The 26,819-nt window shown below is 35.0% G+C and overlaps 1 protein-coding gene across 2 annotated transcripts; it reads left to right on the top strand.

Annotated features, from left to right (window-relative positions):
- Positions 1-2,235: 2,235 nt before the first annotated feature.
- Positions 2,236-26,401, top strand: LOC123566318 (junction-mediating and -regulatory protein-like). 2 transcript variants are annotated; one of them, XM_045360290.2, is made up of 11 exons: positions 2,236-2,486; positions 6,433-6,607; positions 6,922-7,628; positions 9,567-9,648; positions 10,173-10,263; positions 11,285-11,450; positions 13,280-13,443; positions 15,167-15,253; positions 16,542-16,637; positions 17,348-17,951; positions 18,326-26,401. In XM_045360290.2, exons 2-11 carry the CDS (start codon positions 6,447-6,449, stop codon positions 18,553-18,555), a joined length of 2,388 nt encoding a protein of 795 aa, XP_045216225.2. In that variant the 5' UTR covers positions 2,236-2,486; positions 6,433-6,446; the 3' UTR covers positions 18,556-26,401. The 2 variants fall into 2 exon arrangements, with proteins under 2 accessions (XP_045216225.2, XP_045216224.2); XM_045360289.2 differs by having other exon boundaries at positions 18,323-26,401.
- Positions 26,402-26,819: the final 418 nt, after the last annotated feature.

The raw sequence follows: 26,819 nt of genomic DNA, 5'->3' as shown, positions 1-26,819 counted from the left end.
AACATAGCTGAAGGGGCCTCCGTGGTCAAGTGGTTTAGGTCGCTGACTTCAAAATCACTTGCCCATCTCCGATGTGAGTTTGAGCCTCGCTTAGGGCGTTGAATTCTTCACTGTGGACGCCATCCAGCCATCCAGCTGGCTTACAGAAGGTTGGTGGTTCTACTCAGGTGCCCGCCCATGATGAAATAATGCACAGAGGGGTACCTAATTAGTAGCAGTAGCAGTAGCAGTAGCAGTAGCAGTAGTAGTAGTAGTAGTAGTAGTAGTAGCAGCAGCAGCAGCAGCAGTAGTAGTAGCAATAGTAGTAGTAGTGAAATAGTGTTGTTGTTAAACTGTTAAACGTGCAAGAGATGAAAAGACATTATGGAGATGTAGAAAGAGTAACGTGAAATAAGAATGGCAACCTGTCACAATATACCCCCGTCACAGCAAAGTTTTTTACTAATCATCAGCAGTCTTCTGGAGGTGACACCTATATTGATTACTGCTGACGACTATGAATAAGCCTAAATACAAAAACAACGCGATACATGCCGTAACCATCTTCAGTGCGTTCAGTAATTAATACATGAATGGCTGGTCGGGCAACGGAAAACAGCAGTAATTTTTGTTTGGGCTTGTATAAGTTTGTCTTTTACAAATTTCAATGCTGTAGTCAGATATATATTTTGTACTCATTACAGCACATTTGTTATACAAGGAACTCCTATGTCACTTATTGAAACCATTCTTTTCCGGAAACGACTTTTTTTCTGAATGTGTAAATTAATTGTACTATCAGCAATGGAAAACATCCATTTTAAGAAGTTGTGTCTTCTTGAAGCTTAATAATTTAGAATGTAAACTAAACATTTATCATTATCTTATTGCTCTAAGTCAGTTTTAAACTTTTAGTTTGACATCCCTTGTCAATTCTTCGTATCTTATTTGGCAAAATGGCGTACCTCTTCTATTCCTATATAGCCCCTCACCCCACCCCGATTCCTTCTCCCACCCAAACAAATAAGGCAACACGGTAAGACACCGCGACTTGGAATGTTCAGAGCAAACAACAAACAGAGAGTATAATCCAATATATAGTGCATCAAATCTTACTGTTAAGCCCAGCAATCGTCCAAAGTTGCAGGACAGTGTAAATATTTAAAATGTGAATTCCTTACATATGTAGTTGTAACAGAAAGTATCATGATATGCAAAACACAAAAATGTTTGTTTCTAAAAAAACAAGATCACAAACCATATATAGGCCTATGCATGTACTCAATGTCTTTGCAGAACACAGAGCACCAAGAGAAAAAGGGAAAGACCATATATATTTACAAACCAGATCACTGAGAAACGAGATATGAAAGCAACTCAGTCCCAGCGGGCTTTGATAACTGCGTGCTTGTCATAAAGTCTGATGTTAAACAGTTTAAAAAAAAAACCTGTTAAATTACAATGGTAATTGAAACGTCAGTATTTTTTCCATACACTAACGCCTGAATTTCATATCGGATGCGTGACGTAATTTAATTCAGTATAATCAGTCTTATCTAGCCTATTGAACAAATTCATAATATTCACAGTACATTTATACGTGTGGATACGTATGTAACAAAAAAGGTTATTATCTTTGCGCCAGGAAATATGCACTTGTTCTTTAACGGAAGAATATTGCCCTACTAAAGTCGCGCAATATTTCCGCTACAGAACTTCCCGATACAAAGCTATAATAACCTATAAATAGAAAACAGTGAGAAACAATCGAAAGAAAATTATGTAGATAATAATGAATTCACTTTTGAAAATGTAGATAAATGGGTGTTTTTATGGAAAGTACTCTGTCTGAAAATTCTGAATGGGAAGACTGAACAGTGTACACAAATGCAATATTTATTTAGATGGTGGTGAAAAATGAATGTACAAATCAGGAAATATGGATACGAATAGCGTCCTCCCCCCTGAGGCATTGTAGTAGGGCATAGCCGACATTATATGGCCCAATTTTGTCCAGTTTGCCAATAAAGGAACCCACAGATTGTAAGAATTATTTTCTATAGCTTGTATAGTTTCTTCTGTCATTTAAAAAAGCTATGGTAAGACAGGACCTGTGTCTTAAGATTGATGGAAGAATGTAAGTTGCTTTTCTCAACGCGAACAGCCCATTTTTTTCTATGTTTTGCCCTGCGTGGACGGTAAAAAACGGTAAGTCGGCTTTTATACATGCATGGTTTTAGTGGTGTTCTACCTCAAGTCAGCTGATCATGAAAACATAAACAAAGACGAAGAAAGAAATCAACACATTTGTACATTTTACTTTATGTTGCTTAAAAGTTAAAGAATGAACAAACGTTTGGATCGCTAAAATACTAGGCAGTGTTGCCAAATTTGCTATCTTAAATTATTTTAGTTCCACGTGAACTTGATAAGAATGGATTAGGACGAAGTTTCGTTCCGATACTGTTTCGGGACAATCAAATGGTGAACTACCAATTTGGCAGCTGGTGAGGCACATATAGATTATACGTTTCCAGAAGTAAATGAAAGAAACATTAACAAAAAACATTACAGATATAATTATGCTAACATATATTATTATCCATTTGGTGTTTAATTCTGACATATTTTTGGAAGTGTCTATTGGCACGACCGTCGTGCCAATTATTTTTCTTATTCGCATGACGGTTGTGCCGATTTTTAGTTGTATCAGTAACAGTAATAATCGACATGACTTTCCAGTCATGATCGTTGTGTGATTAACTAAAATAATCAGCACGTCCGTCGTGCGAATAACGAAAATAATTGGCACGATGGTCGTGCGGATAAGGAAAATTATTGGCTCGACCATTGTGCGGATAGCCTCGGCCTATATTTTTGAGGAAGTGTGAAGTAAGCTTAAATCATACAGCTTCAAAGAGTGACAGAGATGTTATATGCTGTTTTGAAACTTTGAGCCAAAGCAAGTCCTGTATTGAAACGGTGATGAAACCTAACCAGAAATTCGTAATATGTTTTTTAATACATTTTTCTTTTGATCTGACATAAAACATACCACACAACACCATTTGAAAGCAAGTTATACACAAAAGTTCCAAATGGTTACAGCTGTCTGCAATATTTTGCCCACCATTGCAGTTGTTGTGTGATCCAGGTACTCTTCATATTGAAAACAAATCTAGGAAAGAATCGTTGTTTATAATAATATGGGTTTTTTGTGAATTTATAAACTTTCTAAGGTATGTTTTTATGAACTTTGTTCAAAATGTTTACATAGAATTATAAGTCAGCAGTGATTTTTTTTGCGCCGATTTGACTCCGAAATTCGGCGTCTTCCCAATTGACAAAACTGGTCAGAATTCCCAAAAAATGCTTAAAAATTCCCAAAAACAAGATGATTTTTCCCAATTAGATTGATTTCTTGTAAAAGTTGAACTAAAACGATGCAAATAATCATAAAAATTCCGACTCTAATTATGGTTTATTCGCATAATTTTGTTGCCAATTCGAAGCACGTTGTTTACATAAAACGGGTCACGGCATAGTAAGGCATTTAGTATGACTTCCATCACGGTCGCTAAATGCTTTTTCATGCGTCAAAATGAGGTGGGGAAAAAAATTGTTAGAAAATTACATAAATTATCGAAAAATGTCGCATAATTCCAAATATTATAATAAGAAAATAAAACTGAAACACGCCATCGGTACTCCGGACATTCGAACATCTTTTGGTAAAGTTAAAGAGAAATCAAATTCAAATCAAACGTCAGGAAAGCAAAGTGATCTGTCCAAGAAATCTGAGTCCCCACAAAATGACCCCCAGAAATCAACAGAAGCTCATGGTGATCCTAAGCTATCTGAGCCATCAGATCCTGTGACATCAGAAAATAACCTGTCTGTCCTGCCTGTTCAACCTCAGTGCATATTTGAATGAAATAAATTTACCTTAAAATAAAACTTTTCAAAATGATTTCTTTATTAAGTTTTGTTAATTTTTCCCAATTTTGAAGTTTTTCGCACTAAAAATTCCCAATTTAAAAGGCATCGGCTGTTGCCAAAAAAATGTAAAAAAAATCATTGGTCAGTTAAATTCATTAAAGGGCAAGGAACTTAGCCTAATAATAAGTAATTTCTAGCCTTTTATAATGCTGAAAGAATTTTTGAAATCAGACCACTGTTGAAAAAAATACGGCAGTTTAAGATTTAAGAAAATGGCCGATCTTGGAGGTAGCCATTTTAGTGTGTTTATGACGTCATTTACACACTGCTGAATTATTTATTTAGCAAATCACCTTTTAAATAGATTACTTTCTTATCTTTCTTGAGTGTAAGATGTAAAACATGGTAATTTCTTTAAGTGTAGCTGGAAAAAGAAGAGAAATTATTTTACAGAAATCAGTAAATACAGTTCAAATATGCATATAGAAATTAAGTAGAGCCGCCATTTTGTTCTTTGTTGCCATGGAAACAAAATGGCCGCCATTTTGATGAAATAATTAAATGCTCGTAACTTTTTCATTTTTAATCGGATTTTGAAAATGTAATCACTTCTTTGAATGATTTAAGAAATCCTAGCAGATGGAGTTAACATGAGAACAATGTTGCCGGTCACAAATTAAACCGGAATCTACCTAAAAACTGGAATACACTTTTCCATAACCGGAATACACCTGTATTTTTTTAATTAAAGTTATTTTTGAGTTGTTTTTTTTATATAATTCAATCATATATATCATAAATAATTAACATACGAAAGGAAAGTAAAATATGTTCACGCAAAACGATTTTATAAGAGATTGAAATTTGGCAACTGCGCGGGAAATTATCATATATGTGAACAGTAACTTTTAAGCTTACACTTTGTGAGATCTTTCTCACTTTTAACAACTGTTGTTAAAAGTGAGAAAGATCTCCCAAAGTATAAGCTTAAAAGTGTTAAAAGACTATGTTCAGTGCTATGGTTAAAAACAAAAGGAATACTTTAAATAAAGGGGACAGTAGCTGCTCAACAAATAGATTAAGGCTGGGGCAGGACTGTATATTGCTTGGGAGGGTGTTCTAAAGACAAATTGTGTATCTACCTGAATGACAATGTTGTATGTCTGTGTATGGATTGCAAAGTGTGGACAGGTCCTTGATACAACTCAGTGAAAGCATAGATATGTCAGAGTATCTTTCGCTTAAATATTTTATTTAATATTTGTGGGGGGATGAAGTGATTGGGGGCACTAAGAGTTGCCCTTGTCAGTCCATTCTTCCATCCATCTGATTTTGTGTTGTTCATATCTCAAAAAGAATTTGACCTGAAGTCATCAAACATCATAGGATTGTTATTCAGCAGGGATAGTTGACATGTGCACCAGTGGTTTTAATTTGGACCTGACACAGCCAGTTCCGAGTAATGGCCCTCAACTTAGTCAAAAATATGCATAAAAAGTTTGTGTTGCATGTATCTCAGAAAGTATTTTACCCAGTATTATGAAACATTACAGGGATATTATTCAGCATGTGAAGTTGTGCACCTAAGGTTTTGTTTGAGATATCAGACCAGAGTTATGGCCAGTGACTTGGTCAAAAATACGCATTATAAAAAATCAAAAAGTATTTAATCTAGATTCATGAGACATGAAAGGAATATTATTCAGCATGTGAAGTTGTGCACCTAAGGTTTTGTTTGCGATATCACTCAACCAGACCAGAGTTATGGCTCTTGACTTGGTCAAAAATATGATTATATAAAGGCATGAATGTTGTGTCACACATATCTCAAAAAGTGTTTGATCTAGGTTCTTGAGACATGAAGGGAGTATTATTCAGCATGTGAAGTTATGCACCTGTGATTTTGTTTCAGATTTCTTCTGATCAGACTAAAGTTATGGCCCTTGATTGTCAAAATTATGCATAAATGGGATACAAGTTTGTGTCCCATGTATCTCAGAAAGTATTTGACTTAAGAGTTGTAAAACTTAAGGGGATTGTTATATAGCATCTAAAGAAGTGCACCTGATGTTATGTTTGGGATTTCACTCAACCAGACTTGAGTTAAGGTCCTTGAATTAGTGAAAAATACAATAAAGTTCTTAAAAGTTTGTGTTTCAAATATCTGAAAAAAATATTTTTTCTAGAGTATCAAAAGCATGTAGGAATATTATCCAGTTCATGAGTTTTTTTTTTTTATTATTTCATTTGGCAAGACCAGAGTTATGGCCCTTGACTAAGCTAAGAAATAAAAGTTTGTGACCCATGTATCTCAAAATGTACTTGAGCTTAAGAGCCACAAGACATTAGAGGATTGTTTTATTGCATGTGAAGTTGTGCACCTAGTTTTTTTTTTTTTGGGGGGGTGGGGGGGGGGGGGGGTGTGGATTTCACTTAGCTAGGGTATATGTAACAATAGATTTAATGTGTGATCTACATGTACATTTGTATAAAAAATGATCACATTTATTACAGACTGTACCTGAGAGATGGGGGAACCAGCTATGTATGGATGTTTTGACCAGCCTGACAGCTTGGAGGGATGGGTAGCTATCAAGGAAGACCCTTTTACCTGTAACACAATACCACCCAGACTGCTGTTTCTTGTCTCCTGGAATGAAGTAGACCGCAAAGTTGCAGTAACCTGCAGGTCAGTCTTAACTTTGTCTAAAGTGATGAATTATTAATTATAATAATGCAGTCAGCAGAAATCTTGAAAAATCAGGTGATGGTCAAGATGCTTGGAATTTTGCAAGAAATTAAAAATGTCTTTGTTTCTTCCCATTGCATTCATTGTTTTCTTTGAAAAAAATTCTTGCTTCTCTAGTTGCAAACATTTTTCATTCAGCTTTTGTCTATTTTACACTGGAATTTTTGTTTAGATGCTGTGAAATTGTATCCATTTAGTGACTTAGGAGCCAACTCCTCCTTTCTGTTTCATTTCTTCTGTCACGTTACTTTCAGACTGAGAAACCGTGTTGTGAGTGATACTGAAGAGCATCATGGTAGATCTGGGCTGTTCAGTTTCCAAGAGTTACGAGGAATACATGATATGTTGTGCCTTATACACCCGTCTTTATCACCATATCTACCTGAACTTCCAGAGGAGCCTTGGGGTCTCTGGGCATATGTTAGTTATCAGGAAACGCCAGGGAATATAGATGATATATGTGCATATTTAGAAAATACCTATTTTCCACTTGCATTAGAGACCTGTAAAGAAAAGTTACTCATGTCCACGATGTTTGAAGAACATTGCCAAGACGAATATTTTGAAAACTTAAGTGAGTTAAAGAGGCAAGGATATGATCAGGCTATAAAAATAGCGGAAGAAGAATTAAAGAATGTCCTCTTTGAACGCGAAAATGCCAGTAATATGACAGAGATGGCAGATGTTTACAGTAGGGAAGATACTGCAGTGTTCAAATTAAATATCGCCCTTGCGGAACTTTATAATTACTTACTTCAGCCGTTTCTTGATCTGAGAGAAGTGGCATGTAAGAAAGTTCGAGAAGCAAAAGCTGAGATTCAGAACCCGGACAACGGAGAACGAGTGAGGCGAAAATACTGCGAACAGTTGATAGAGTGGCAACAACATTATGAACAAGCACTTGACATGATTCAAGAAAACTACATGAAATATTACTCTAAAACAAAAAACATCTTAAAAGGTAAATAAGATAATAATCAAGGACTAGGATTTATATTTATTATTTTGTACAATTTGTGTTTATTTTTATCTTGCCTCCTACATTAGTTCATGTTAATTCTGTTTGTCCAGGGATGCCTTAAAGATAAATAAGATATAATTAAAGAGGTGCTTACAAAAAAGATACTGACTGAATGGCAAACATTGAAGATCTTGATCAGACTGCACAGATGTGCAGGCTGATCATGATCTACACTGATTGCAAAGGCAGAATCAGTTGTGTCTGGCATGATAAGGGTTAAGGACTAGGTTATTCATACATTATATACAGGGTTTGTTGGTGATTGGGTACATAGAATACACTATCTTTGAAATCCATAACTTCGCTCTTTCCTCATCTGGATTTCCTAGTTAACTTACATCTTGTAACCATTCACTAACACACCATGTAACTAATAAAGTCTGACTTCAGTCACTGTATGACGACTTTTTTCAGTATTCAGTAAAATCACCAAAGAGAACAGTTGCCTTTGGATCAAAATTTATTAATACAAAAGTTCTGTGAGTGGTAGTTTGACCTTTTGTTTTTAACTCGACTTTTCGAAGAATAAGTAGAGCTATCCTACTCACCACGGCGTCGGCGTCGGTGTCGGCGTCACACCCTGGTTAAGTTTTTTGTACCAGTCCACATTTTGACAAAGTCTTTTGAGATAAAGCTTTGAAACTTTCAACACTTGTTTACCATCACCATGTCCAGTTATAGGCAAGAGTACATAACTCTGTCAAGCATTTTGACTGAATTATGGCCCCTTTTGACTTAGAAATCTTGGTTAAGTTTTTCGTACCAGTTCATATTTTGGCAAAGTCTTTTGAGATAAAGCTTTGAAACTTTCAACACTTGTTTACCATCACCATGTCCAGTTGTAGGCAAGAGTACATAACTCCATCAAGCATTTTGGTTGAATTATTGCCCCTTTTTTACTTAGAAATCTTGGTTAAGTTTTTCGTACCAATCTACATTTTGACAAAGTCTTTTGAGATAAAGCTTTGAAACTTTTAACACTTGTTTACCATTACCATATCCAGTTGTAGGCAAGAGTACATAACTCCATCAAGCATTTTGGCTGAATTATGGCCCCTTCTGACTTAGAAATCTTGGTTAAGTTTTTCGTACCAGTTTATATTTTGTGTAAAGTGTTTGACATATGGCTTTGAAACTTTTATATCTTGTTCAGTATTATAGTCTCTATCAATAGGCAAGAGTACAAAACTCTGTCATCTTTTTTGGCTGAATTATGGCCCTTTTTGAACTTGGAAATTGGTTTTGTTTTCGTATATGTCCATGTTTTGTCAAGACTATTTGACATATGGCTTTTAAACTTTAAACACTTGTTTATCATTATGATTTCCATCTGCAGGCAAGAGTACATATGTCTTGACAACTATTTTGGCTGAATTATGGCCCTTTTTGGACTTGGAAATTTTTGTCAAAATATTTGAACTGTGGCTTTGAAACTGTTAACACTAGTATATCAACATGATTTCCATCTGTAGGCAAGTGTACATAACTCTGTCAACTATTTTGACTGAATTATGACCCTTTTTGGACTTGGAAATTAGTTAAACTTTTCATACTAGTCTATGTTTTGCCTAACATATAACTTAAAAACATATTTGCCATCATGGTCACACATTGCCACTTAGTGCAAGACTAATCGAAATCCACAAATACAGGAAAATTGTTTGTTTAATCCATTTTTTTCTTTTGTCTGAAAATCTATGGAAATATTTTGACCCCATTCTTCAATCAATTCTTCGAATAGTCGAGCGCGCTGTCATCCGACAGCTCTTGTTGAACTTGCCAGGAATTTAATGAATTATTTAATCGTCAATCATGTACTTATTTACACATAAAATAAGAGCATAATTATTTAATCAGAGAGTGTAATTTACCTTACAGCGATGCTGGACAGACTTGAGGAAGATAGGAAACGTTTTGGTCAGATGTCTTTTCAGCTTATTGCCCTTGAAAGGCTATTCAGGTAAGGATATATTGTAAAAGCACATATTTTCACTGGGTCAAAACCTCGCGAATGTAGCAAATATTAAACCCTCGCAAAAATTTCTGCTTTTACAGTATTTATTTATAAGTAAATCCGATGTGGATTAATCATGTTAATGTAGATCTGAGAAATTTTGTCTTTGTTACTTCATGTCCTTTAAGTACAAATACGTTCCTTAGGATTGCTGCGCAATTTATTTGAACTTGAAATATATATACCTAGGTTCATGATTATGGTTAAATTCCCTTCCTGAGAGAATGTAAACAGGCAAGTTAAGTGTGACTATACTCTACCTTGTTAAGTTAAGATCCTAATTCATGCGTGGTTACATGTATGTGTGTCTGTGCATCTATTGCAGGCTTGTTATGCCCTTGTCAATGTATTACAAAAGTTTTCTATTCAGTCCACAAGGTAAGATATATTCAGCGATGGTATGGATTGCATGATGAAGTCAAAACTTTGTTATATTGGTGTATTGGAAAGATAATTTTTCTCTGTTTCAGGATTAAAGAAGATCTTTCACTGGAAAATTTACAGTTTCTTCAAAATAAGAAGAAAATGTATGTACAGGAAAGGGACAAAGTTAAAGAAATGGTAATTTGATCCGTGCCATGAGAAAACCAACATAGTGGCTTTGCGACCAGCATGGATCCAGACCAGCCTGCGCATCCGCGCAGTCTGGTCAGGATCCATGCTGTTCGCTAACAGTTTCTCTAATTCCAATAGGTTTTGACAGCAAACAGCATGGATCCTGACCAGACTGCACAGATGCGCAGGCTGGTCTGGATCCATGCTGGTCGCAAAGCCACTATGTTGGTTTTCTCATGGCACGGCTCATTTCATGGTGTTTAATTCGTAGCACCATTTCTTGTCAAGGGTATTCTTCAGCAACAATTTAACTAGAATTCAGTGAAACTTGATAGGAAGCTTCACTTTCAAGAACAGAGCATATTGTCTTCATGTTCTAGACTGATGATTTATCATTGAGTTATTGCCCTTTGATTATTCAACAATAGCAAACTATAATGCTGTCCTTGTTTGGAGTATTCTGCAGCAACCCTTGGCTGGTATTCGGCGAAACTGACGGAGCTGAAAAAAATATTTAAATGATTTCTTCTCATGAACCACTTGATGGATATTCACCAAACTTGGTTTGAAATCTTCTCGCAACTTTATTCAAATGGTTCTTCTTGGGCTCTTTTAGGGACCACTAGAGGTAAAAATAAAAAAAACAACCTTTAAACAACTTAATATTCTCATGAACTACGTCATGGATCTTCTCCAGACTTGTTTCTTAACATCCTTGCACATACTTTTATCTACTTTGTTCACACAGTTCAACATTAGTGGATTGACCTTTTTAGTTTTATGTAGATGAATCCATTTGACTGCAGGTAGCTGCAGCCAGAGATAAAAAACCTTAAAACAACTTCACATGAACGTATTTTGGGGACATCATAGCTTATAATTTACTGCTTATTGGTTGTTAACGAAATATAGTCAAAAGCAAGGTCAAAAGGTCACGATCCTCCCAAGGTTAGCCACTTATGCCTATTAAAGTTTCTTGATACACTTTCAATTTAATATGTTTTTTTTTTTTGATTATTTATGTTAGATTGCCAGCACAGAAGAGAAGCCAGGGGTGAAAGGTGAACTGATGAAATTAGAAAATCAAGCTTTTGATTGGCAGATAAAAATATATGACCTTCACCTGGATATTCTCAGGGAAGAAGAGAAATTAGCCAAAACACAAAGAGATGCAATTACTAGAAATATTGAAGGTAAAATAGTAAAAAAATAAAAAGTATTGTGTGTAAACAAAGTTATATATCTAAGTTGAATCTACTACCTGTACTGAGTGAAGCTTTAAAATGTCTTCTTTCACAAAGGATTTGATTTTGAAAATATGTCTGACATTCAAGCAAAACAAAACAATTGAGGATTGATATTTGATATTTAAAAAACACGACATTTAGAATAATGTTACTGAAGACCAGCTTTTGAAACTTCTTGATTGCTTAATTGTTCTATTTTATTTTCAGTTCACTTAAACATCAATTCCTTTAGGGGAAAAGTATATAATTATTTTCTTATTGATTAAACCATTAATAACCAGTGATTGATTATTCATATAAGTGATAAACTTGCTGGGTACCAGTGATCAGAAACAATGCCGTGTTTATCCATGTTTATCCTTCATTATTTTCTGCTTTAAACTCTGCTCCTATAGTATCAGAAATGTAATCAGCCACATGTAGTAATGTAAACTATTTGTTTCTTAGGGGCTCAAATGGAGCAAAAATGTAGTCATCTTCCCTGTGTGGTAAATCAGTGGCCAGACAAAATATTATGATGATAATATCACTGTTATTCTGGGATTGAAACAAAAAACAAAATATTTTTATGCCCCCAAAGGGAGGCATATAGTTTTTGAACCATCTGTCGGTCTGTTGGTCTGTCGGTCTGTCTGCATTTTTCGTGTCCGGTCCATATCTTTGTCATCGATGGATGGATTTTCAAGTAACTTGGCATGAATGTGTACCACAGTAAGACGACGTGTTGCGCGCAAGACCCAGGTCCGCAGCTCAAAGGTCAAGGTCACACTTAGACATTAAAGGATAGTGCATTGATGGGCGTGTCCGGTCCATATCTTTGTCATCGATGGATGGATTTTCAAATAACTTGGCATGAATGTGTACCACAGTAAGACGACGTGTCGTGCGCAAGACCCAGGTCCTTAGCTCAAAGGTCAAGGTCACACTTAGACATTAAAGGATAGTGCATTGACGGGCGTGTCCGGTCCATATCTTTGTCATCGATGGATGGATTTTCAAATAACTTGGCATGAATGTGTACCACAGTAAGACGACGTGTCGTGCGCAAGACCCAGGTCTGTAGCTCAAAGGTCAAGGTCACACTTAGACATTAAAGGTCATTTTTCATGATAGTGCATTGATGGGCATGTCCGGTCCATATCTTTGTCATTCATGCATGGATTTTAAAATAACTACGCATGAATGTGTGACACAGTAAGACGACGTGTCGTGCACAAGACCCAGCTCCGTAGGTCAAAGGTCCTAAACTCTAACATCGGCCATAACTATTCATTTGAAGTGCCATCGGGGGCATGTGTCATCCTATGGAGACAGCTCTTGTTTGTACCTCTTTTTAATCTTTCCAGCATTGCATATTAGAGATGGCCTGCTGTCAAAAGCAGCTACAAAAGCAGTAGGAATCAGCTCACTATAACTTTAATTTTGTCATATACGAATACATGATAATTCAAATAGATAATTATAGTGTAGAAATAGTGTAAAAATCAGCATCCCTGTATTTCAGTCTTCTTTTCCCTATTGGTACCTCAGCAAGTTCATGTGCAGTGTAACCACAATGCCTCTTTGGGACTGAATGTTCTTTTTTAAACTCAAGTGAGGTTTCATCATTGAATTTAAACACAGTCTTGTAACATTGTTGTTTCATAGACACGAAGAAAAAAAATCCAAATGTTATTACATTTGAAGAACAACATGTAGTTTTTTATTACAGTTGAAGAAGAACGTTATATTTTGTTATTACAGTTGAAGAAGAATGTTGTATTTTGTTATTACAGTTGAAGAAGAACGTGTTGTATTCTATGATGCGGTAGAGGATGTTGAAGAACTGAGTTCGGAGGAAGAAATGCCGTCTATGATGATCACTGATCCACGATTGAAAGCTTTAAATAATAAACTAAAATTAATAAATACACGTAGAGCCAAACTGAGGAATAAAAGGGTAGGTAATGGCCAGTGATATTACTATTACTATAATGTAATTTCTTACCTCGGTCCACATTGAGAAAAAAATAAGGAATAAAATAGTAGAAAATAGATGAATCTCAGACCAGTAGGCTATAGATAAAGATTGATAATATTGTGCCAGTTAAATTGCTAAACTGAAGGCTGTTTTACATGTACAGCAAAGTTGGGGAAAAAGAACTGCAGGTGATTGCCAGTGAATTTGGTATTGAAAAATCTTGGAATTTGCAGTCTTTCATTTTCTTATTGCAGGCCATGGTGTAGACAGTTTTAGCTTTCTTAAAATTTAAATGAAATTTCAAGGCCACGAATCCTTCTAGTATGCTATTTGGATCATAAATCTTAGTTCTAAACATTAATATCTAAACTCATTGTGGAAATTTGCAAACAGCAGTGTTGTGATCATTACTCACTGTTACATATTACTTTAGAGCCTGGGCCAGTATTAATTACTGTTTAGGTCTGAACTTTTGACTTTTACTTTAAAACAGTAAATTTTGTTTTTGGCATTTAATTTGTTTAAAGGTCCATTACTAAGGGAAAGTGAGTTGGCATTTTTTTTCGTAGCCAGTGCATAGACTTCTGCAAGACACTAAATAATGAAGATTGGCAGGTCAAAATTTACAGAAGGTCTTTGGAACTCAAAGAAATGTATGTGTATTATGTTGAAATTTCAATGAATCGACAGAATGACCCCCCAGGTCTTTTTAACTTTCTTCATACTTCATAGAAAAATAATTGTACATATACTGCGATTTATTTCGAATTTCTACATACCAACTTTCATTTTCCAATAAAATGAAATAGTTTCTGTGCTTTTTAAAAGAAATTAAGATGTTCACTTTCCTTAGTATTGGACCTTTAACCTTTATAATGCTGGTGGCAACTGGTAATACCTTTGCAACCAGTGCAGACCCAAGATCAGCCTGCATGGTCTGCACTGTTTGCTATTCAGTCAGTAAATTTTCAGTGAACACCCCTTTGAATAATAAATGGTACTGCCTAAATTGAATGATGGGACAGTCCATTTTAGAAATTTAGCAGGGTAAAGGTTAATAAGCAGGTACTCTAATGCAACTGCATGAATGTACCTTCTACAGCTGCCAACAACTCTGCAAAATTTCAACAGTATAAATCTCCACAGAAAAACATTTCCATTTAAGGGTCAGTAAAACCACAATAATTGATTTGCTTCATTCAAGCTGTACTTGACATGAGAATCTACTGATCCACCACAGAAATGTAGGCGATCAGTATATGACCACATTTAGATCGATGAAAAATGCTAGAATGATGCGAAAACTTAAATATTCGGTGTTCTTAAACCTAAGTTGAAATTTGGGTCTTTAAACCTTGACAGTAGTGGGAATATTTGTTAAATTTGCTAAACATGAATAATGGTAAAAAAATAAATGAATAGTTTAATCCATTTGAAAGAAGAAATTTCCAGGCAACAACAGAAAAAGGGGATTTTTAGACAAAAACAGAAGTGCATATTGTTTATTTTTGCTTCATATAGGACAGCGTGTAGATTGTAAGCTTTTAGCTCTAAGGTATGTTTTCTGTAATTCTGTCTAGTATTATTGTTAACAAGCATTGTACTTCATTGGTGCATAGGATACTTCACACATGAAAAGACTTGTTTTGTTTACTCTTGTTTACTTGGAAATTGTGCATAGAATTAATTTGTTGTTTTTCAGGGAAATTTACAAGCAAAAATTCAAAACAAAGAATATAATAAAAGGGAGGCAGAGGAAAAGTTTAAACAGCATCATTCAGTTCAACGGGTAAGTTGAAATACATCTTGTTTAAGAATATTAACCCTTACCATGCTGAACACGATTGATTCTGCCTTTGCGACTTGTGTAGATCATGATCAGCCTGCACATCCTTGCTGTCTGATCATGGTCTGCACTGCTCGCCATTCAATCAGTATCATTTTGGTAAGCCCCCCTTTAGACAGTTAATGGCACAATCCCAAATTGAAAGATGGACAAGTTCATTAGAGAAAATTTAGCAGGGTAAGGGTTAAAGATTGTGATAATGTCAAGTCTGGTAAGGGTAACATTTCTTATTCAACCAGTAAACTCATTGATGGCTGTTACTGTAAAGGTAACATTTTTATCTCTGCCAATAAACTTGTTGATGGTAGTTAGATAATATTTCTTTTTGCACCAGTATACTTACTGATGGCCCTTATTGAAAGGGTAACATTTGTATACACAGATTGCTACTATTGTAAGGGTAACATTTCTATCTCTATCAATAAGCTCATTGTATTATTCTAAGGGTAACATTTATGCTTCTATCAGTTATTAACTTACTGTAAGGGTAACATTTCTGCGGCAGTCTGTAAACACATTGATTGCTATTATTGTAAGTGTAACATTTCTATCTCAATCAGGAATTACAACTATTGCCTTTTATTGAGGTCAGTAAGAGATTTATCAACCTGGGGTAACAAAATGATATTGATGTTGGTTTAGTTATCATATGCAACAACTTGGTTATTTTTGAAAAATATTGAAATAGTTGCATAATTTGGTACATCTGTATTTTGTAAGCTTGACCAGTTTAACTTTAACTACTAGAAACACAAAGTAAAAAATTGTTTGCCCGAACTTGAAATTAGAAAACCCTCCTTTAAATCCTCGTTAGGTTCTGCCAAAAATTGTTTTGGTGGCTCAAACTACTGATAAGGTGAAGAAATTTTGCCAGTCCCATCAAGTTTGAGCGAACAAAGTACAGTGTTACTGTAAATCATGTTTTTTTTTCCTTTAGATTATTGCAATTATAAATATGTCTTCTAACGAAACTGAGAAAATTACATTTTAAACCATTGCTATTTAAATCAGACACTGTTGAAGAAGATAAAATGTGCACAAAAGAAGAAAGTAGTTCCCTGGTGGCTATATACATATGCATAGAAGAAATTTAAATCAGTAATAATTCAAGATGTTGAAGAGCGAAGCAAGGCTAGAACAGGCTAATAGTTTTAATCATGTATTTGATATTACTTTAGTCAATTGATTATTGCATTATAATGTAGAACAAAATACTTAACATTTATTTCAGAAAAGAGATATACAAAAGGAAGTACTGGGTAAAAAGCAGGATTTTATACAGGATGAAAGAAAGAAAACTATAGATAGATTGAAAACATTTAAAGTTGTAAGTATCTTAACCTTTAGCCTGCTGGCGGCAAGCAATTCTGCCTCTGTGGCCAGTGCAGACCAAGGTCACCCTGCACTTCCTTGCAGGCTGATCATGGTCTGAACTGTTCGCTATTCAGCCAGTAAATTTTCTGTGAACACCCCTTTGAATAAAAAGTGGTACTGCCCAAATTGAACGATGGACCAATTCATTTTAGAAATTTAGCAGGATAAAGGTTGAAATAAGGAGTAAAGACCTGAACATGTGTTTTAGCATGATAAAATGATCATCAGACATCTTTTCTTTGATTTGCCTTGATTTCTCTTGATACGTGGTAGTGTTATATTAATATAACAGTAGCTTGGTTGAAAAACGTAATCAAATGTTTAAAAGGAATATTAAAAGAAAATAATATCAAAATCAGTTCACAATTTTGTGTTTTAGTGTTCATTACAAAGAATTTTTTTCTTTTCTCTTAGTTGAAATATTGCTTTTATAGAATCTTGTCATGAATATTAATGAAGGAAGCCTAGAGACACATATGATATCAGATTGGATTTCAACATTGTACCCTATGAAATTAGTTTTAAGCCTGTTTATATTTATGAAATACAAGCTGTATTTTTTAAAGGTATATAATAAGACAAATCTATTAATTTTATACATGATTTAAATGACTCTGTGGTTGGTAATAGGTAAAGGAAGATTACATAATGAATCCATTGCAGAAATACCCAACACCCGCTACAATCAAACCTCCGAGATACCAGCCACCTAGTCAGAAAGGAGCTAGTAATATACCACAAACAACGAAAAAACTATCGACTATCAGAGAGAAAACTGCAGCCAAATCAAACACAAAAACGGTCAATTCTAAAGTTCAAAAAGTCAAAAACTCAACATATAATGCAAGTTCTCGAAAGCCTGTACCCAGGCAGCGGACACGTAGTAAAGATACTGTGGATGGTACTGAAGACATTCCTGTTACTATTTATATTAGTGGTTCACCTGCCACATCGGCACCTGATAGTACGCCAGAAAACTCTACTAGTGCTCCACCCCCACCTCCCCCAGTACTGAATGTGCCTCCCCCGCCTCCACCCCCACTAGCTGTGCCTCCTCCACCACCTCCTCCCCCTCCCCCACCCCCACCACCCCCAGGTCCACCTCCACCCATGTCAATACCTGTAAAGACTGTGAAAGGAGGGAAGAAAGAAAATAGTCTACAGTCACAGCTGAAGAAAGATGAAGATGTAACACCAAATCTGCAAGCTATACAGCAGGGATTGAAATGTCTCAAACCCGCTGCAGAAAGACCAGAAAAACCTAAAGGTTTGCTTTTCATTATTTTGTTATCCATAATTGTTTTCAACCAAGGTCATACTGCTCACTTTGTAATTGATTTTTTTTTTATATTCATGTAATTTACCAGATGTCATTATTGAAAATCATGCATTCTGATATGGCATTAGATCTTTCGCTGTTCTTGAAAGAATACAACATAGGCCAGAACACTAAAAATGATACAGCAAAACTGTAAATAAAAAAAAAACAGTAGTAGGATCAGTAATTGCGCATTTGTTGTTGATATTTCAACTGAACTCTCTGTGAAGTCAGCTCTTCATTCCTAAATAAGTTCTCCCATGATCGTCGTCAGTAATGTTAGCCATTTACATTAATTAACTTCCAAAATTTTATTTCAGCAGCAGCGGACCCAATGCTGGAAATGGTCAGTCTAATTAAGAAGGGAGTCAAATTACGTCCAATGAAAGAACGACAAGCAGAAGAAACACAGAAGCCAGACCAAGGGAGACAACTACAGTCGCCTTCAGAAGACCATATGAAATTACTAGTTGAAAGTCTGAATAGGATAAGTGTATTTACGCGTGAAAGTTCACCAGAGAGCGAGAGTGATGACGGAGAATTTGATGATTAAATTTTTATTGAAGTTTTTTATCCACCAATCCTGCCATAGCGTCTTCTGTGAATTTCTCCAGATTTTCTATTTAATGCCAAATATGAATTATGCGGTGCAGTTGTCAGTTGTAAGCTATGCCTTATTCTTCAAAAATGGCAGTTATAACTTGTTAAATTTTGAAGATGTGCACTTTGTATGTAGTCAGTAATAAATTTGGAAACAATGAGATTTTGGGACTGATAACTTCCAAATTTATGAGTACCAGAGAAAATCTCAATGAGGAAAACTCGAGTGTAAATACTACACCGCTGTACAGTTGAGATCTTAATAACAGGGCATATGTTTTGTAGAACACCTATATTTAATGTTTCAGCTGTCTTAATGCCCTATTTATTTGCCATTTTTAATAGTCGAATGCTGCTGTAAGATCATTTCTGTATATAAACCAAAGTTGCAACCAGTACAATATTTTTTCACCTGAAAACAGCACACAACCAGCTACATGAATATCAGCTTACATCAAGTTCTTACTTTTGTACACAGTTTTAGCTGAGCCAAAATTCAGTTTCTTTTGTTTCATATATCACATTTTTGTTATATTTTTTAAGTGGCATTGACAGCAAATCAGAAAACAATATCGGGAGAACTGAATCATTGACAATTTCTACATTTTGTGCTGGATAAATGAATGTTTTTTGAGGAGTCTGATTTTTTATTTTTCATTTCAACAACTGATGCTCATATCATTTTTCAATTTGTAATTTTTGTGCTTAAACACGACAGTGCTTCCCCAGGGACGCTCCTTTCTTTACTTCATATCTCAGGATGCAGACCTAAAATAATCTTTGTATTTTTAATTTAATGGCCCAAATCGTATTTGTAGTAGGAAAACAGTCAAAAGAATACTGTAAATCAGATATGTTTAGTTTAAACAATATTTATTAATCAAATAGCATTTAATTACTATACATATTTACAAAAGCTAGGGATCAAGTAGAAAGCCAATAAGCTTTTTTAGAAACTCTTTCTATATTTGTGAGGATAAAATTAGGATAAAATATTTAAAATTGTAATCAGTTAACATGGATTAATTTTGGTGATATATGGTAACATTGTGACAAATAAGGCTTTCAATATTAATAAGAACACTCAAAATTTTGTTTTCACGACCATGGACAGTGAATATAGTGAAAATAAACCCCTTGCAAAATTTTCTGATTTAACAGCAAAACCTTGAGACCATTTTGCCAAATATAAAACAAAAGAATCATTGGTGCATATAACATCAGTTTTCACTTCTTTGCCAGATACATATATAAAATTGTGTAGATGATGATGAAAAAAATGATGATCACTTTCTTAACACTTAAGTGTAAACATGTACCTTTGAAGTGACATGATTCAAGATATAATTTAGTCATGTTTTTTTTTTTTTTTTTTTTTTTCAAACAGCACCAATTATTGAATATTGAAATTGATAAACCAGTATTGTTTTACTCCCCTCCCCGTTTAGAAAAGAATGGGTATAATATTTTGCTGATAATCATTCAGTCCATCAGTAGACCATTTGGTTTCCCATCAATAACTAGAGAGCATTCATTCTCGCATTAGTCAGACCTCATAAGATGATAGCCAATGGTCAGAAGATGACCCCAGTTTTTTTTTGAGGATTAGTAGATCAAAGGAAAAGTAAAAGTGACCTTGAACCCAGAAACGGATTCCAGGGACCACTGTGGCTGAATGGTTAAGGGCTTGGTTAAGGGCTTAGTCACTTGAATAGCACTAATGTGTTTTGTGAATAGAACATTCCATTTTGGGCTGTCATCATACTGACTTACTAAATGTCGATGGTTCTACCTGGGTGTCCGCTCTGATAATGCCGAAAAGAATGCTTGGAAGGGCACCTGGGTTCTTCCTACACCACTGAAATCTGGAAAAATTGCCATAATGGCCTATATTGTGTTGGTGTGACTAAACTGAAAAAAAAGAAAACAGTTTTCTGCTAAATAATTAAACAACACTGTTGCCTTGTCAGATTTCATAGGATGATATTATGTGATCAGTAGATGACCAAAATTGTTGCAGGGTTTAGTAGATCAAAGTTCAAGGTCACAGTGACCATGATAACACAGAGACCTAAAGTTGAATTCCTTCTTTTATGACATTAAATTTCAATGGCATAACTATCAGTTTTCTGCATATTTAGTTTTCTACATATTTTATTGACTAAAAAGATTTTTATAAGTAAAATTCTTTTATCACATGTTTGACGTCGCGGGAGTGTAATAAAGCCGTTACATAAAAATGATAATGCACTAGTGTAATAAAGCTTTGACGTCGACGTCATTTATAATATAGGAGACGTCGGTCAAATTGACTTGTTTATAATAGTTTAAGGAAGTAGGAAGTTTTGCTGTTTCGACAGGAAAAGCTGATATTTGATAAAAAGAATATTACATTTGTGACTTTTTATATTGTATATATTCAACTTGTTGAATAGAATTGATAAAATGCTAGGCAGAGCCTGGCATTTTATTATTTTATTCAACTCGTTTAATAAATTCAATATGAAGAGAAACTCGTGTAATATCCTCTATATAAATCACTTTTAATATTCTTTGTATTGTATTTACTTTTTTTTCATTTTTGAAAATAAAATTACATAAATCTGGGGATATATAATTTTATGAAATAGTTTTAAAAACTGGAGTCTAATTGCAGTATTTTAAATGACGGTAAACGACTAACATCTACATTCAGATTTCTTTAAGTTTAAAAATTGCAGTTATGTATCTCCCATATGTGATCTTGGCATCCTTTGGCCATAACAATTTTTTTTATAACAACTGGACAGTGTCGAAATCGCATGTGGGGAATACGTAAATGGAACGGAATTTGCCGATTATCATTACTGGTCCATTACCTTAATGGTGTTATTTTTTATGCTTGCTTGCTTTTCTTACTGTATAAAGAACATGGGAAATTTTGATTACCAAACAGACTGTATAAGCAAGAGGAATTTAGTGCTGTGTATTGCTTAGACAAAATCACTATAAATACATAATTATTACACATATCAAAGATGGAGCCAAGTTTGTATTTCTGCATATCATCCCTGTTTTTGTGATCTTGTAATAATTCATGCTCTTCTGTTATAATTTATGAATTGCTGGCATTAATATTAAATCCATGACTAACATTCACAAATTTATTTATGAGACAATTATTTTTTTTTGTCGCAGCCATTCTGTCAGTTAATTTATTGGACAATTTCTATATTTGAAACACGCATATACACATGTACACACGTATACTTAAAGAAAATACAACCTTTTTATTTGATTGGCTGGATGTAATAATACATTTTTTTGGTTATATGTTATGAATGTGATATTTATGACTGACTGTGATGGTAAAGTTGTATGAACGTATTTTATTGTGCCCCCTCCCCCCCTCCCATGAGTGGTGGGGGCATATAGATTTGGTCTTGACGGGACTAGCTCAAAAGTATTTCATATAAATTGATTAAACCTTGCATGAGTCTTTATCATGATATGAACTTGCGCACCTCCTATTTTTCGTCTGGCTCTGCCCCCTATTTTCAGAGTTACGGCCCCTGACATAGTCAAAAATGCACATTTTCACCTTGTGACACGCCTAGCTCAAAAGGTATTTGATATAGATTTATGAAACCTTGCATGAGTCTTAATCATGATATGAACTTGCGCACCTCCTATTTTTCATTTGGGTCCGCCCCCTAATTTCAGAGTTATGGCCCCTGAAATAGTCAAAAATGAACATTTTCACCTTGTGACAAACCTAGCTCAGAAAGTATTTAATATAAATGGTTGAAAACTTGCATGAGTCTTTATCATGATATAAACTTGCACATGTCTTATTTTTTGGCTGACTCCACCCCCTATCTTTAAAGTTGTGTCCCCTGAAATAGTCAAAAGTGCACATTTTCACCTTGTGACACGCCTAGCTCAAAAAGTATTTGATACAGATTCATGAAACCTTGCATGAGTCTTAATCATGATATGAACTTGCGCACCTCGTATTTTTTATTTGGGTCCGCCCTCTATTTTCAGAGTTATGGTCCCTGAAATAGTCAAAAATGCACATTTTCACCTTGTGACATACCTAGCTCAAAAAGTATTTAATATAAATGGTTAAAAACTTGCATGAGTCTTTATCATTATATAAACTTGCTCACCTTTTATTTTTTGGCTGGCTCCACCCCCTATTTTAAAGTTACGTCCCCTGAAATAGTAAAAAAAATGCACATTTTCACCTAATTATGTGCCTATTTTTAGCTCACCTGTCACAAAGTGACAAGGTGAGCTTTTGTGATCGCTCAGCGTCCGTCGTCCGTCGTCAGTCCGTGCGTCCGTGCGTAAACTTTTGCTTGTGACCACTCTAGAGGTCACATTTTTCATGGGGTCTTTATGAAAATTGGTCAGAATGTTCATCTTGATGATATCTAGGTCAAGTTCGAAACTGGGTCACGTGCGGTCAAAAACTAGGTCAGTAGGTCTAAAAATAGAAAAACCTTGTGACCTCTCTAGAGGCCATATATTTCACAAGATCTTCATGAAAATTGGTCAGAATGTTCATCTTGATGATATCTAGGTCAAGTTCGAAACTGGGTTACGTACCATCAAAAACTAGGTCAGTAGGTCAAATAATAGAAAAACCTTGTGACCACTCTAAAGGTCAAATTTTTCATGGGGTCTTTATGAAAATTTGTCAGAATGTTCATCTTGATGATATCTAGGTCAAGTTCGAAACTGGGTCACGTGCGGTCAAAAACTAGGTCAGTAGGTCTAAAAATAGAGAAACCTTGTGACCTCTCTAGAGGCCATATATTTCAAAAGATCTTCATGAAAATTGGTCAGAATGTTCATCTTGATGATATCTAGGTCAAGTTTGAAACTGGGTCACGTGCGGTCAAAAACTAGGTCAGTAGGTCTAAAAATAGAAAAACCTTGTGACCTCTCTAGAGACCATATATTTCACAAGATCTTCATGAAAATTGGTCAGAATGTTCATCTTGATAATATCTAGGTCAAGTTTGAAACTGGGTCACGTGCCTTCAAAAACTAGGTCAGTAGGTCAAATAATAGAAAAACCTTGTGACCACTCTAGAGGTCATATTTTTCATGGGGTCTTTATGAAAATTTGTCAGAATGTTCATCTTGATGATATCTAGGTCAAGTTCGAAACTGGGTCACGTGCGGTCAAAAACTAGGTCAGTAGGTCTAAAAATAGAAAAACCTTGTGACCTCTCTAGAGACCATATATTTCACAAGATCTTCATGAAAATTGGTCAGAATGTTCATCTTGATGATATCTAGGTCAAGTTTGAAACTGGGTCACGTGCCTTCAAAAACTAGGTCAGTAGGTCAAATAATAGAAAAACCTTGTGACCTCTCTAGAGGCCATATTTTTCATGGGATCTGTATGAAAGTTGGTCAGAATGTTCATCTTGATGATATCTAGGTCAAGTTCGAAACTGGGTCATGTGCGGTCAAAAACTAGGTCAGTAGGTCTAAAAATAGAAAAACCTTGTGACCTCTCTAGAGGCCATACTTGTGAATGGATCTTCATGAAAATTAGTCAGAATGTTCATCATGGTGATATCTAGGTCAAGTTCGAAACTGGGTCACATGCCTTCAAAAAGTAGGTCAGTAGGTCAAATAATGAAAAAACCTTGGGACCTCTCTAGAGGCCATATTTTTCATGGGATGTATATGAAAGTTGGTCTGACTGTTTATCTTGATGATATATAAGGTCAAATTTGAAACTGGGTCAGCTGAGATCAAAAACTAGGTCAGTAGGTCTTAAAGTAGAAAAACCTTGTGACCTCTCTAGAGGCCATACCCTTGAATGGATCTTCATGAAAATTGGTCAGAATGTTCATCTTGCTGATATCTAGGTCAAGTTTGAAACTGAGTCATGTGCCTTCAAAAACTAGGTCAGTAGGTCAAATAAAATAAAAACCTTGTGACCTCTCCAGAGGCCATACTTTTCATGGGATCTGTATGAAAGTTGGTCTGAATGTTCATCTTGATGATATCTAGTCAAGTTTGAAACTGGGTCACGTGCGGTCAAAAACTAGGTCAATAGGTCTAAAATTAGAAAAATCTTTTGACCTCTCTAGAGGCCATATTTTTCAATAGATCTTCATGAAAATTGGTCTGAATGTTCACCTTGATGGTATCTAGGTCAGTTTCGAAACTGGGTCACATGCGGTCAAAAACTATGCCAGTAAAAATAGAAAAACCTTGTGACCTCTCTAGAGGCCATATTTTTCATGAGATCTTCATGAAAATTAGTGAGAATGTTCACCTTGATGATATCTAGGTCAAGTTCAAAAACAGGGTCACGTACTGTTGAAAACGAGGTCAATAGGTCAAATAATAGAAAAACCTTGTGACCTCTCTAGAGGCCATATTTTTCAATGGATCTTCATGAAAATTGGTCAGAATTTTTATCTTGATGATATCTAGATCAGATTCAAAACTGGGTCACATGAGCTCAAAAACTAGGTCACTATGTCAAATAATAGAAAAAAGTACGTCATACTCAAAACTGGGTCATGTGGGAACAGGTGAGCGATTCAGGACCATCATGGTCCTCTTGTTAAAGTTATGTCCCCTGAAATAGTAAAAAAAATGCACATTTTCACCTAATTATGTGCCTAACTCAAAAAGTATTTGATATAAGTTCATGAAACCTTGCTCGAGTCTTTATCATGATGTGACCTTGCACACTTGGCATTCTTCTTGAGATTCTTAGTGCTTATTACAGAGTTATTGCCCTTGAAATAGCCAGAATAGTGGATTTTTTGTTTGTGATGCTCATAGCTTGAAAAGATTATGGTCTAGAATAATGACTCCTTTTCATAAAATGTTTGTTGAGGCTATACCCCCTTAAGACTGCAAAGATTTTAAGTATTGCCCCTTATTTGTGACAAATGTACCAGTGGGGGCACACCCTGTGTCCTACAGACACATTCTAGTTTTGTCATATTGTCAACATTTTTGTGTTCATGCTTTCTCCTCTGCATGGTAAGTGTATTAATTGATCAGTTTGTGATTTAAATGCTGTTGTGCAATGGATTATATGTGCTGTGATTTTGTATATTTTATTTATCATTTTGTTTTCTCCATATTGTTACATGCTTACCACGTTTATTATCCCTTGCTGAAGGTGGAGGAATATAGATTCGGTGTTGTCGGTCTGACTGGACGTCCATCCATATGTGTGTCTGTCAGCGCTTATAATTCAAAAAGTATTTTAGCTAGAATCAAGCGGCCATTGCTCACATATAGTATTATCCTCAATTATATAGTAAAAGCAGACTTTTTCCCCTTGATTTGTTGAAAACTGTATGTAAGTAACCTATCAATACATCATCATGAAACTCTACTGTAACACAAATGTAGATCATTTTAAGATGGCATTGCATGCGCAATTTTCGTCAGGAATTACTGAGTAGTTGCCATTTAACTGTTTTGCAATCCATAAATTTCCAAATAATAAAATAAACCACTGATGGATCTTCATGAAGTTTAATACAAACATAGATCACTATAGGGACGTGGTGCATACACATCTTTCATCAGAATCTCTTCAATAACTACAGAGTTACTACCTTTAAGTTGTTATATAATTCTTTAAATATCTTTCAAAATGTAGTTCCCTCATTCACATTTGGCAGGGGATATAAATTCAGTGAATTTGCTTGTTCGTTAAGAATTGTATGTTTTTGTGCAAACTCATTTCATTAAGGCATTAAATACTTCATGTTAAGGATTCCATCGTTTTACACTAATAAATAAAAATAATTATAATAATAGTGTTTGTTTGTTATGAATGTATATGGAAATAACTATAGTATTTGAAAATATTATGTTTTGATTAACTAGAAACAGTTAAACAGTATTTTAGCTGTAATATTTTGATTCTTTGGTAACACTTGTGTTTTTAATAACGTCAGTTCAAGTGTTGAAGCCATCTGTTAGAGCGCTTGTACAAGAATTATGTGAATAACACCCTTTAAATCTTGAGCTACTGAAAAATAGATGAAACGGACAATATAGTGTGGACAAACTATGTTGATTGATTCGAATATGTCTAGATCATCTATGCTCTGATCTACACAAAAACAAATAGTGCTAAACATTGCAAGCTGAAGTGTGCTTTACATCAGTCTTGAACTGTTCATATAGTTTTACTTTACTTTTAGCTCACGTGGGCAATGCTAAGGTGAGTCA

Source organism: Mercenaria mercenaria, chromosome 8, assembly GCF_021730395.1.
Source record: "Mercenaria mercenaria strain notata chromosome 8, MADL_Memer_1, whole genome shotgun sequence".
Lineage (NCBI taxonomy): Eukaryota > Metazoa > Mollusca > Bivalvia > Venerida > Veneridae > Mercenaria > Mercenaria mercenaria.
This window is presented reverse-complemented; position numbering and strand designations above follow the sequence as displayed.